This window comes from Rhinolophus ferrumequinum, chromosome 28 (assembly GCF_004115265.2).
Source record: "Rhinolophus ferrumequinum isolate MPI-CBG mRhiFer1 chromosome 28, mRhiFer1_v1.p, whole genome shotgun sequence".
Lineage (NCBI taxonomy): Eukaryota > Metazoa > Chordata > Mammalia > Chiroptera > Rhinolophidae > Rhinolophus > Rhinolophus ferrumequinum.
In genome coordinates, this window is record NC_046311.1 from 5,295,477 (window position 1) to 5,308,823 (window position 13,347).

General features: G+C 53.0%; 1 protein-coding gene across 8 annotated transcripts in view; it reads left to right on the forward strand.

Annotated features, from left to right (window-relative positions):
* Positions 1–13,347, forward strand: part of NTRK3 (neurotrophic receptor tyrosine kinase 3) — a 317,709-nt gene that overhangs the window by 88,697 nt on the left and 215,665 nt on the right. For all 8 annotated transcript variants that reach the window (XM_033100325.1, XM_033100331.1, XM_033100324.1 and 5 more), the window contains 4 exons: positions 3,895–3,963; positions 11,668–11,825; positions 12,567–12,709; positions 13,162–13,303. In XM_033100325.1, coding sequence (XP_032956216.1) covers positions 3,895–3,963; positions 11,668–11,825; positions 12,567–12,709; positions 13,162–13,303 — 512 coding nt within the window. The remainder of the gene's footprint in view (positions 1–3,894; positions 3,964–11,667; positions 11,826–12,566; positions 12,710–13,161; positions 13,304–13,347) is intronic.

Sequence of the window (13,347 nt, forward strand, 5' to 3'; positions counted from 1 at the left end):
CCCGTGCCTCAGCTTCCCCATTGGTCCTGCACCATGAACACCTGTGAGGGCAGAATGGGCAGAGGCGGGCCCTGCCTGCCCTGCGTGTGTGTGTCTGTGGCCGGGCGCTGTGTACAGCTGCGGGTTGTGCACACTGCCCTCCTCCTGGGACTTGTGCAGCAGTGTCCCTTTCTCTGGGCACACACGCGGGGTTGTGTGTGCATGTGCACCTGGGGGTTTACTTGTCTGTGTGTGGGTTGCTATGTGTCTGGGGGTGTCGCCTGTTGCCTGCGTTTTTGCGTGAAGGCCACTTGGAGCCGTTCAGCTTTGGCCAGCAGCCTCTGAGTCCGTGTGCTCATCTGCGTGGTCGCTGTAAATATTAAATGAGGTCATAAGAGCAAAAGTGCTTGGTAAGCCCTTGGTGAACAGCAGCTGTTGATTGTGGTGGTCGAGCAGGGAGCCAGGAAGGTGTGAGAAGGAAAGCACCTGACTGTAGAAGGAGTAAGGGTAGTCTTTCACCCCAACAGGAGGAGATGCGATCTGTGCACGGCAGGGCAGGTGGGGGGCGAGGGTAGGTACCATGCCACAGCCCGTGAGTGCCACGGTGGCTGTTCCACCTGGCCAAACAACTGGAGGAATCCAGGGAGTCCTTTCTCCTCCGGGTGTGGTGGGGTGGGGAGGAGCTGAAGCCGAGACACCCCGGGAGAGCAGGAGCCCGCCTCTCCCTCACCAGGTGGCCCAGCCCCCTCCCTCCCTTCTCTAACTTGTAAGATAATGCTATTTCTTATTCTTTATTTGCCCGGAATGCCTGTTATTTTCTTTCTTTCAGAATCCAATTTTCTCTTGACATTTCTGCCTAATGTAGCAAAACATGACCTTTGTGAAAGGACATTGCTGGCAGCCTGCTCCCTGCCTCGGGACCCCCAGGAACTCCTGGACCCCTCCCCGGAGACGAGCCAGGGTTCCCACTTCACCCCGACTGTCTGTCCCAGCTCCTTCCTGCCAGCTGGTTCTGTTCTCCAGTCCTCAGTGACTCGGGGTTCCTCCCAGGACGTTGCTGCTCAGTGGTACAGCCGTCGAACCGGAGCTTGGGGACAGGGAGGCGCTAAAGTGTCCTGGGCAGCCGGGACGGCTGGGCCTTGGCTGACTTTTGCTGTCCTGGGGGCTGCTGTGGGGCGACAGTAAGCCAGGAACAGCAAAACAAAACGGAAGACACCCGGGTGAACCCCTCCCATTTACTGGAACACCTGAAGCCTGATGGCAACGGAGACTCACAGCGTCTGAAACGCTGTTGCCTTTGACCCCAGGCTCCAAGCACCAGGTTCAACACTTAGTAGAAGGTCAGCGACCCGGTGGGGGTGCCAAGTAGGAGGGGCCCCTGCAGGGGGCTGTCCCCAGGGCTGTCCTGCCTGGGGTCATCACGCAAGTCTACTTTCATTGCCCCTTTCTCCTTATCAGTGGCGGGGGAAGCTTGCAGGAATAAGATGGACCATTGTTAGGGTTTGGGAGCTCAGGGTCCTGGGCTTTTAGTGGGAGCCTGGGCTGTCACAGCAGCGCTGGGTGCTGTCGCTCACAGCAGCAGTGGGCAGAAGTGCGGGAATGGGGGGGGCTGAACTAGAGAGGGGCGTGTGGCCTGAAGGACTCCGAAAGGAGGGAGTGCTGCGTGCAGGGGACAGAATGGAGCCGGAAACTTGGGGACACCTGCCTGTGGTCCCCTTCCCTTCTCCACTGGTACCTGTACCCTCAGAATGGAGGCTACCTCTCCATCCCATTCACGGGCTGTCACCAAAGATGGGGCGCCTCCAATGAGAAAGGGAAGCCGTGTCCCTTAGGCTGACCTTGTATTTGGATATCTGGCCCCGTGATGAGCTGTGACACTACCGTGCACCCAGCCTGGGCTTCCCTTAGGAGCCAGACCCACGTGTCCAACGGGCTGCTCTCCCTCTTTGGATCTCCAGCAGGCATCTCGAACAGTATTTGCAAGGGCAGGCTGGTGATCCCCACTACACCCCCAAATGTGACCCGTGGCAGCCTTCCTCATCTTACTAGCTGACATCACCGCTCACTCCGGGCTCTGTCTCTCCTCCCCCAGATCCAATCCCGTAGGGAGTTCTGGCGGCTCTACACCCATCACCTAGCTTGACTCTGCCACTTAATCATCTCTCGTTCTGCCTGGAATATTGCAGCAGCCCCCTAACTGGTCTGCCAGCTTCCAGTGTTGTCCTTTTACTCCTACAAATGACCATTGCATTGTACCGCTTGCCTCCTGAACACCATCCAGTGCCTTCCCGTTGCTCCTTAAAATAAAACCCCAACTCCTTATCGTGACCAGCAAGGTGGGTGTGGCCTGTCCCCTCTCCTGCTTATCCCAGACCACGTTCCCTCCACTTCTTTGGCTCGTTTCTGGCCCCCTGGTCCCTCTCAGGCCTTGGCACTTGCTGCTGCCACCGCCTGCACACGCCTCCCTCGGCACTTAGCTCACCCCCCCCCCTTCTCATCTCAGCTCCCAAGTGACCGTCTCCGAGGGCCCTGCGCTCAGCACCTGCTCTGAGTAGCCATCTGCCTCTCCCCCGTCACTTGCTTGCGTCACTTCATTTATACCTTCACAACTGCAATTCTCTTTCTTATTCATTTGTAACTTGAACGTAAATTCCAGAGGGACCTTATCCGTTGTCCACCCACTCATTCCTCGGTGAAGCCTGTATTTGGCTGTATACAAATATTTACTGTAGAAATCATCTAAACGCAGATGCACCTGGAAGCCTATGGGTGTGTGTATAAGCAAGAGTCTGTGTTTGCATTGATTACCTATTTGTCTAGTAGACACAAATACACGCATGCGTGTGCGTGTGGATAGATACTTACCGAAGTGGAATCCTTGCCACCCTCAGTCATCACTAGACGAGTACATTGTTCCTGGGGTGCCACTTCAGTTCTCGCGGTGCCTAAGTGCTGCCGTGAAAAGCTGTGATGACATCCGAAGTCGTTTGTTCAGCCTGGCCAAATAATAACTGTGGGTATGTTTCTTCTTTTATTTGGAAGACTAATGGCACCTCCTTTCCCCTGTACATCCTGATGAGAAGAATTAAACAGCCATTAGGAGGAGAAAAGAAGTGTGAACAAAAGGCTGAGGTCTTGATGGCTGATGGGCACCGCGGCTGGGGGAGGATGGGCGAAAGGAATTGTAGCTGCCGTGGTGCAGAGCTTGTCCGAGTTGTGTGAATGTAACGGATGCTTGTTGGTAAAAGGGGACATAGTTTGTTACGTGAGCTGAGTCAGTCTTAGTGATCTATAGTACAGCACGGGCATAGCTAACAACACTGTACTGGATACTTAACCATTTGTGAAGAGGGTATGTCTTATGTTAAAAATATCATACAAGACAGAGAGGGAGGAAACTCGTAGAGGTGATGATGGTTCAGTTTACGGCGTTGTTTATGGCGATGGTTTCGTGGATGTATACTTCTCTTCAGACTCCTCAAGATGTATACATTAAATGTGCAGCTTTTTGTAGGCCAACTGCCCCTCAATAATAATAAAAGAGAAAGCTTGTTGACTTGTGTACCCCGAGCACTCTCTGTCCTCCAGGGGGAAGGTGGCTTCAGAAAGGTTCCCTGACCTTTTATTGTGGTTGGGAGGATATGGGAGAATGACCAGGAACATTTTATTGGTGTTTTTTCTGTTGTTGTTGCTGTTTTCTTGATTTGTAAAATTTTGCCCATTCAGAGTCCCCAGAATCCTCTCCGAACCTGATCAGTGGTCCTGACTACTGGGAAATGTATGGGCAGCAGAACAGAACAGAGGAGAACAACAGTAACAAAGCCCAGCTCCCATGAAATGGCCGAGCTTACAGCCGAGAGCATTACCTACGCCAGATCCATCCTTTAATGTCCCCTTTATTTGTCAATCTTGCAGAAACCTGTCGAGTAACCGGCTCACCACTCTCTCATGGCAGCTCTTCCAGACGCTGAGTCTCCGGGAATTGTAAGTTTGGTTTGGAAGACCATCCAAGTTAGTGGGGTGGTGGTCGAGGTTGGGTGGGGAGACGTATCGAGCAGGGGAGCCACCGGAAGCTGGGTGTACCCAGAAGGGGCTCCTTGGGTTGGATGACATGAGGTGTACCATGTTCAGTGACAGCGAGCCACCCAGTCACTCGATTTCTGATGCTTTTTCTGGGCACATTACGGTTCAGGAGACAGCGCTGTCACCTCTGAGCAGGACCTGGTTTTGTGATCTGTAGGTGATTAATAATAATAGTATCGATGCTTATAATAGTAAAGTGCATTTATCAAAGTACGATAAATAACATTTATAATAGATAGTTTTATAGATTGTCAGACATGCTTTCATTTGCATGACCTTAGATTTATCATCACAAGCGTCCTGGGGGGTAGGTATTATTATACCTCCCATATAAAACGTGTCTCTACCCTTGAAGGTGAGGGTTCTGAGCCCCCAGAAAGGCACGTGGGACACAGCCAAGGTCACATTGCTGGGGACTGGCAGAGCCAGGACTTGAACCCAGGCCTCGACTTCAGATCGCGTGTGTTGTCCACCTCTTGTGATCGGTCAGCATATTTGGCTTGAGCGTGAGCATACCAGAGGGGCCTTATAAGGCCAGGTGTTTATTCGATCCACCTGTGGCTGCATTCCGAGGCCGGTCAGGGCACCCTTACCCCCCAGCCATTTTGCACAAACACACGTTGGATGGACGAGTGAAAATTAGTTGCTGGAAAACATTAACTCATGTTGGTGTGTGAGTCACTGGGATCATCTCTGGGCACCCAGGACAACATATTATGTGGAGGAAATAAGTCAAGGAATAAACTGAAAAGGAATTGAGGCGTGGATGAAGTTAGGGAGTCAGGGTTCCAGAGATACTGCTCACGTGTCCCCTTTTACTTGGTGACTCAGATCCGAATTCACTGAGTGCAGATTGCTTTACTATCTTTACCGAGAGACAATGGCCTTGGATCCCTGCCCACACTGTTGGCCTTTCAGCTTGTTCTCCTTCCACCTGGTAAGATCCGAGCGCCCAGCTGAGTCAGAGCCTTCCCTTTTCTGACCCACAGGTCAGGGAGGGGAATATTTACACGCAGGTCCCCATCGCCCATCACCCATGATGGCCTTGTATACCCTACCGATCCCCGTGGACCTCAGTGCCCCTGTGACTCTTACACAGGCCGTTCCAGGGATGGGAAGTACAGAGACTCCCACTGACGGTGTTGGCGACTTGAGGGCAATACCGCGGTCGGCCGCTTTCCTTCCTTAGGCTTTTGCCCTCCCCCAGGCTACTCCCCTGGTACGGGCACAGCAGGCACGGGGATCAGAGTTGTTTAGTCACATGTGGCTGCGATTTGGGTGTGTACCAACCGAAGCTCCTACCCGAGTGTGGGAGAAGGTAAATATATACTTATTGGTTTATAAAACACGGAGAAACTGGACTGTGTCACAGACATCTAACTGTCAGACTGTTCCACTTGAGGGCTTGTATCCTATAGGTCAGAAGTAGTGCTGTCACCTCACATCTCGGGGACACTGAGAGGTACTTAGCAAGGTTAAGTATCTCGTTGAAGGTCACAGTATATGGACTCAATGTCTTGACCACTGTGCTCAGCTGTGTCCCGACTTTTTCGGTCTGTTTCCAATTCAAGGGCCTGTTCTAAGATAATTTTCAAAAAGTGCTTAATTGCAGTCCTTCCCTTCGTTGCCCTAGGAGCGATCAGGGGCCCTGTCATAGGGAGCTAATTGGGGCTCTCTTTTTTTTGGGAGTCTTGCATCTAGTTCTCCCAGAACGCCTGCCCCTGTACCTCTGGGAGGCCAGGGATGGCGTCTCCCCAGGGGACATCTGGGGCCTGCAGTTGGCTGAATTATTGCGAAAACGTTCAGTGTGCCTTCTAAAAAAAAAAAAAATATCATTGGATGCAAAGTCAGTGGTGCGCTGCCCTTAGATCTGTTTTCGTGGAGTTTTAGAAACAGTTGTTCCGTGGATATATATTTAAAGAAAATGTCAGATTTCTCTCAGAGCATCATGGGATTCTGCATTCATCTTTGCCGGGGATCAATAACCGGTGAGCTAGATGTGACTTATGGAGGAATGAAGACGTTCCCTCCAGGGTAAGTCGGTGTCTGAGCCACCACGTCCACAGAGTATTTTGTTCCTGTCATATTGTTAAATAAGAAAAAAAAATTGTATTGGAAGATAAAGAAGCCCCCTCTAAGGAGCAATCACCCTGGTAGGGGTCTATTTTTTTTTGAGAAAGAATCGAATGGCGAGAGTGGAAAATTTATCTTTTGGCTGGAGGGACCGTGTGTTGGCTCTTCACTGTGGCTGTGATTAAAATCCAAACAATCTCAGTTCCTGGCAAATGGAAAAGGGGGCAGTGTTTTCGTGTCCGACTTCCTGATTAGTCCGCATGGCGCCATCTGCCATGAGCCATGGAGACTGCCAGGGTCTGCCCAGTGGAGCCTGCGGGCTGGGGGGTGGGGCTGGGCCGGGGCTTTCCAGGAAGAGGAATTTGGCCCTAGAGGAGAGGCCAGAGGGAGAGGGCTGTGTGTGCTCCGGCGGCTCGAAGAGTGAGTCTCGAGCGACCTTCTGCAGGAACAGAGGGGCAAACGAGGGCATTCAGCGATTTCTCAGCACTTTTTATTTCATCACTGAGGATCTCTGCCTACCCCAACCGGCCTCTCCCCTGACGGAAGGTCCTTGATGTAAGAACTGAGTGCTGGGACGCCGCATCGCAAGGGCTGGGTAGCTGCGACTTTTCCAGGGGTAGAGATGGAGAAGGCAGAGCATGTGTGGAATCCCTACTATGTACGAGGTCCTGTCTCATCCTTGGACCAACCCCACCAGGGCTATAACCAGTTTTACAAATGAGGAATTTGAGGCTCGGCCAAGTTCAACAACTGGTCCGACATCACATGACAGTATATGAGGACTCTAGGAGTGAATGTTGTGATTATGACCGCCATCCAGACCTGCTCTTTCCTCATACAGCCCAGCCACACGCCCCGCATGTCCACCATCTCCTTCCAGAAGCCACTCTCAAGATGGCGGTTCCCCTGCGTGGAATCAAAGGGGAAAAAAGCCCAATCACGGGAGCATGTCTGGACGCTTGCCACGTGCCCGAGGCTTCCTTTGCTCCTTTCTCACTTACGTTTGTGAGAGGAAGGCTGTGGGCTTGGCCGAGCAGCTGGCCCACCACCTCTGTGGAGTAGTCAGCACTATGTCAGCGGCACGGATTTGAGGAAGTTTGAGTTGGCGTCGCACAGTGCTCTCAGAAGTCTCTTGTTGTGGCAAGATGGTGTCTGCCCTCACAGAGAACACTGCCTGTCCGCAAGTCCGAGCAAGAATCAGAGATGGTCTCAGAGACCAAGAATGAACTAGGAAGGAGGGAGCTTGGCTTCGGAATCCCATGACATAATTTAGGCAAAGGCACGAGGTACCAGAGGATATAAACTCACAGCACAGAAACCCTCCAGAAATACCCCAAGGACCATTAGGCTTTTCTTAACACCCCGCACGCACGGAGCAGACATGATTAAAATAGATTGAAATATTTCATTTTCTTAAAGCAAAGTGATAATTACTTCTGGTATAATTTGCAGATTGAATCGACTTGGTGAAATATTAACTCAGTATCGGGAAGGGGTTTGAGCTGATCCTGGCACTTTCCTTCTCCCAATCCAGGCCGTGACCACTTCCCACGGCTCTCTGGGAAGTCACTAAACAATCATGTTAATAATAGTGTAATTATAATAATAATCTCTGGCCTCGTTATAGCCCCTTTTAATTTCACAGAGCACGTTAACACATCACTAATCCTCATAATAACTTCGCGAAGCAGGAAGCTCGAGAACGATCACCCCCATTTTACAGAAGTTCACACAGAGCCTTGGAGAATTCCATTACTTGCTGTGGTAGCTTCTTAGGGCTGTCTTCACATATGACCACCAATGCGGTGACCTAAAACAACAGAAACGGATTCCCTTCCTGTTCTAGAGGCCAGAAGTCCGAAATCAAGGTGTCAGCAGGGCCACGCTCCCCTAAGCGGCTCCAGGGAGCCACCCCTCCTTGCCTTTTCCAGCCTCATGGCTCCTGGTGTCTCTCTCCCTTGTGGCAGCACCTGCCTCCATGTTCACATGGCTCTTTCCTGTCTCTGTGTCTTTGGGCTCTCCCTCCTTTCTCTTATAAGGACACCAGTCACCGGATTTAGGGTCCCCCCCCCCGACCCTGGCTGATCCAAGACGCTTAACATGGTTATATCTGCAAAGACCCTAATTCCAAATTAGGTCAAATTCACAGGTACTAGGGACGAGGACTGGTACATATTTTTGGGGGGACACTATTCAATCCTCTGTATTTGCCCCAGGTGACACGGCTGGCTCAACTCAGATATTTTGTGTACTTTTTCTCCCATCAGAGTGTTGACATCTCCGGGAAGCCTGTGGTGGTCCCTCGGCCCTTTAGGCGTGCTTTCCTCTGTGACACCTGGTTCCCTTCCCCATTTTCCACTGCCTGGCCCTAGGATTTGCCCCTGGCAGCACCGATTCTGTGGAAGGGAGAGGAAAACCAGAGTGATGACTGGCGGAGAACCAGTGTTTTCTATATACCCAATCCTGGCCTTGGCCGTGAAGCAATGTGTGTGGTGCACATGCCCAGCTGGGGCTGAGTTAACCTGCGGGAGGCCCCCAGAGCCCTGTGCTCAGGCCCTGGGCCATCTTGGAGCAAGGGCTGTGTGTGTAAGCTTCGCCCTGAAGCAGCTGCTGTATTATTTTGGGGCCGCCTGCGATATAGATGGAGAGGGAAGGCCTTACTGTAGGTTTCTTGACTGCCCCTGCAGCCCTGGCTGAAGGCTCCTCTGCCAGAGCCCCGAGCTGACGCAGGATGAGACCTGCGTCGTTGAGACCCGCGGCTTGACTGTCTCGCTCCTGGTCCACCTCGGGGTCGGAAGTCTCTCTTGTCAGGATATGCCAGCGATGGTGGATTTGCCCAGGGATGGCCAGGGTGCCAGTGTTCTGAGACTCCAAATGCTCTCTGCTGTGTGTGTGCCCTGCTGTCTACGGGGCGAGTCCAGGGGGATGGGGGTTCTTCTGCCGTTTCCAGAAGACTCTGGATTGGAGGAAAGGACTAGCCTTAAAACGGTGCATCTTTTCCATTGGATCAGGCCCTGGAGGAAAAGGCTGAAAGGAAACAGAAACAGCTGTCGGTGTGCTGTGCCTGGCACTGCCTTAGATAGAATCTCACCTAACCCTCCCGCCAGCCTCAGGACACCCTGGCCCTGGCCGCCTTTCCGGGGGCCCCTGAGATGTTGGCATATGCAGCAGGGCCGGGCTCAGACCAGAGGCAGGACTGAATAAAGCACCTGTGGCTTGAAGCAGCCCAGCCCATCCCCTCGCTCGTCTAGTGTGTTCCACCCAGGTGGATAATTTGTATTTTTATGGCTGCTTAATAATGAATGACCACATCTTGTCAAGTAAACAGCTGGGCAGACCAGGCTGACCTGGTTCAGGTTGCATATATTCAAGCATCTGCACCCCCAGTGTCAATTCAACAGGCCTGCCAGGTCCCCCCCTGCAGCCTCTGCAGCCGCTAAACACGACTGCAAACGGCCGCTCCACCTCAGGCCTCCCTCCCGCACCCCCCTCCCCGCCCCCCACACACACCTGGCAGCGGATGTGACCTGCTTTTCCTAAGGAAGCCGTCAGACATCTCCTCGCCCCGGCCTCCTCCTTGTTGCCAGGGTTAGATGGGTGATGCACGTAAGGCCTTCAGCCTGGTTTGGGCACACGGTAAATGTGATGCGAACGTTACTATCTGCTTCTTTTACCACTTCTCTCACACTTTGTCCTGTCTACCTTTCTCTCTCATTTCTCAGCACAGAGGCACCTCGCCTTAACCCAGGGCAGACACCTCCACGGCTTGTGGACCTCACCCTTCCCTTTCCTCCTCTAGGACCTCATCCCCACCTCCCCACCCCACTTCTAATACGGGGTATAAAGTACATGGGTTTTGGGGTCCGACAGGCTGAGGTTTGAAACCCTGCTTTGTCACACACCAGCCAAGGGACTTTGGCATGTGACCTGACCCCTCCAAACATAAGATGGGCTCCCTCTTCCGCGTGGGGACAATACTGGCCCTCTCCTAGGCTACTTGTGAGAAGCAAATGCTCAATAAAATTTGGGTCCCTTCTTGTTTTCTGAAAGAGCATGAAGTCGCGAGTGCTTTTAGACTAGGAGAATATCACGCAGAGGTGCTCGCACATTCTACCTGAGGTGTCCCGTTGTCTAGAAAACACCGATTTCCCACCGAGACCTCACTTTTCCGGAAAGCTGATTAATTCTGATGCATGCTTCACTGCTTTGGAATGGACCAGTTGTCAGAAATATCCCGGTCTCAGGGAAGTTCCCCAAGTGCCCCGTCTCTGGGCACCGACAGATTCATGTCTTTCCTGCTCCAGAAAAAGAATCATGGTCCCCCTCGTGATCCAGGCATGCAGATTTATGGGGTGCCCTTTACTTCAGCTAATGCCCTTCCTTGTCCCCCTAATGATATAACCCCATCTGGAGGGGAGGTAACTCACTCTAAGTCACAAGAAAAATTACTGGAGAAAAAAGGTCTCGAACCTGTCTCTTCTCCCATCAGACATTCCTCTTCACCAAGCTAAGTGCTCCTGGAGAACAGGGATTGTCTTATTCATCTCTGTATCAACAGCACTCAGCCCGCAGCCAGACGTGGAATAGGTGCTTATTAAAGATTTTGTTGAATTTATGAAGGAATAAATCTGATCCCAAGATGGGCTTTGAGCAGATCCTGGAAATAATGAACCACCTACTCCCTCGGGAGAATAACTCTTCCCTCCCTCCCTCCGTCTCTCCCTCTCTCCCTCCCTCGCTCTCTCCCTCGCTCCTATTCATTCAACAGGTATTTATGTGGCAGTTGTAGGTACTGGAGATATAGCAGTGAACTCAATAGGCAACGTCTCTGCCCTCAGTGGAGCTTTTTTTTGGTGTGGGGTGGGGAACAAGCAAATAAATTTTGTACACGATGCCGGGCAGAGACAAGTACTAGAAGAAAATAGTAAGGCAAGGGATCGGGCCGTGTTAGGGCGGCTTGCTCAGAGAGGCCCATTTGATTCCTTAGTGAGGTGAGGGAGCCAATCTGACAGGTATGGTGTGGGTACGAACTCTGCAGGCTGAAGGGACACGTGCAAAGGCCCTGAGGCAGGAGCCGGTGGTCCTGCTCGTGAACTTGACGGACAGCAAGGTCAGGGTGGCTGAAGAGGGGGCACGGGGTGAGGGAGGGGAAGAGTTCAGAGGAGGAGGAGGAGGCACAGGCACCGTGGGCCTTTGACTGTCAGGGAGATGGGCAGTCATTGGGCGGTGCTGAGAAGAGGGACATCCCAAGGGAACACGTTTCAAAGGGTCTCTTTGCCCAGTGAGTTAGGTGGAGTGGATGTCTTTCTTTCAAAGGAATTTATTAGTTTAACAACCAAATACATTCATGGGCTGACAAGTGTTTTTTCGTTTTGTTTTGGTTTGTTTTTTCACTTCTTTCGAGACCTTGCTGAACCCCTTGTCTCCTTAACCCCTGAGCAACGGGTGGGGGCGCCTTGGCCTCACAGCCCCGGGAGGGAGCGGGGCCATCTTCGGTTCAGGAGCTCCCTTCCCCTGTCGTCTTGCCCACAGGAGATTGGAGCAGAACTTCTTCAACTGCAGCTGTGACATCCGCTGGATGCAGCTGTGGCAGGAGCAGGGGGAGGCCAGGCTGAACAGCCAGAACCTCTACTGCGTCAGCGCCGAGGGCTCCCAGCTGCCCCTGTTCCGTATGAACATCAGCCAGTGCGGTGAGTGAGCCGCCGGCCCCACTGCCTGCCAGGAGTGGCCCTCAGACCCCAGAGACGGCGCCACACGCACCCAGCCCGGAGCGCCCGTCCTTCCCTTCCCACCCGCCCAGCCTGAACCCTGCCTCGGGTGCAGCTCGGCTCGCCTCTCACCTTCTTGGTCATCCGGGTCCCTTTGTCAGCCAGGCCCGAGGAAGTTGGTTTCAGGAACGCAGAAGGGGCTTAAGTGTGGCCCTTCTTATCAAACCAGAGTCCTTCCTCTCTGGGAGTTACTTGTCATCCAGACCTGACGGCGTGTAGCTCACAGGGTGGTCTCCGGACCGCCCGTATCAGGCACATGAAGGTGCTTCTAGAATGCAGATTCCTGGGCCCAGCCCCAGACTTAGGAGATCAGGATGTCTGGGGATGGTCCCAGAAATCTGAATTTCTAGCACACTCCCCATGGGAGTCTGAAGCAGGGCAAATTTTGGAGCACCAGCGCCCAGGGTGGAAGATTCCCTGGGCTTCTTGCTAGAACTGCAGTCCCTGAGCAACTGCCCCACCCCCCACCCCCGCTCCGTGCCATGTCCGAACCTTAAATTCGGAGTTCTGACATCTGCTGGGGAGGTGGTGTGACACTCCTGGGACTTGAGGGCCCCCGAGACTGGGGTGCTGGGCAGAGCGAGAAGTGCCACCATGGCCCCGGGGACCAAGCTGTGGTGGTAAGAGTTGGCCTGTGTTTCTCCTGCCCTGTCATCCCGCCAGACCTTCCTGAGATCAGTGTGAGCCACGTCAACTTGACCGTACGGGAGGGTGACAATGCCGTCATTACTTGCAATGGCTCTGGGTCACCCCTGCCCGATGTGGACTGGATCGTCTCTGGACTGCAGTCCATCAACACCCACCAGGTAGGTGTCCGAGCCTCTGGCCCCATCGGGAGACTGGGGACCCATCACTTTTTAGTCTTAATAAGCTGGATCATGAATAGAAGCAAGAGATGTGGGAAGGAAGAAGAAGAGGGAAAGTCTGTGGTCCTGTCTCTCCAGGAAGGAACATGTAGACTTGGGCTCCAGCCCCCTGCAACATTTTCTAGCCAACTTGCTCTTAAACGTGCAATGAAACCTCTCTGTACCTTAGTTTCTTTGTCTGTAAAATGGGTAGAGTGCCGCCATTGGGTAAGTGTGTGGATGACCTGAACTCTTAACGAGAGAGCCCAGCACTTGGTCAGTGTGCCTTCCCCAGAAAATCCTCCTGCGCCTTCCGTTCACCTTTCCTTTTGATTCCGGAAGCTGTTTGGGGGTTAGGTGGTAGGGGCCCCCCCTTGCAGAAGCTGATGGTTGTCTTTTTTCTGGGGTTTCAGACAAATCTGAACTGGACCAACGTACATGCCATCAACCTGACGCTGGTGAACGTGACGAGTGAGGACAACGGCTTCAGCCTGACGTGCATCGCAGAGAACGTGGTGGGCATGAGCAATGCCAGCGTGGCGCTCACCGTCCACTGTGAGTGGGCGCCACTTGGGGGGGTGGCTGTGTACCAAGGGGAC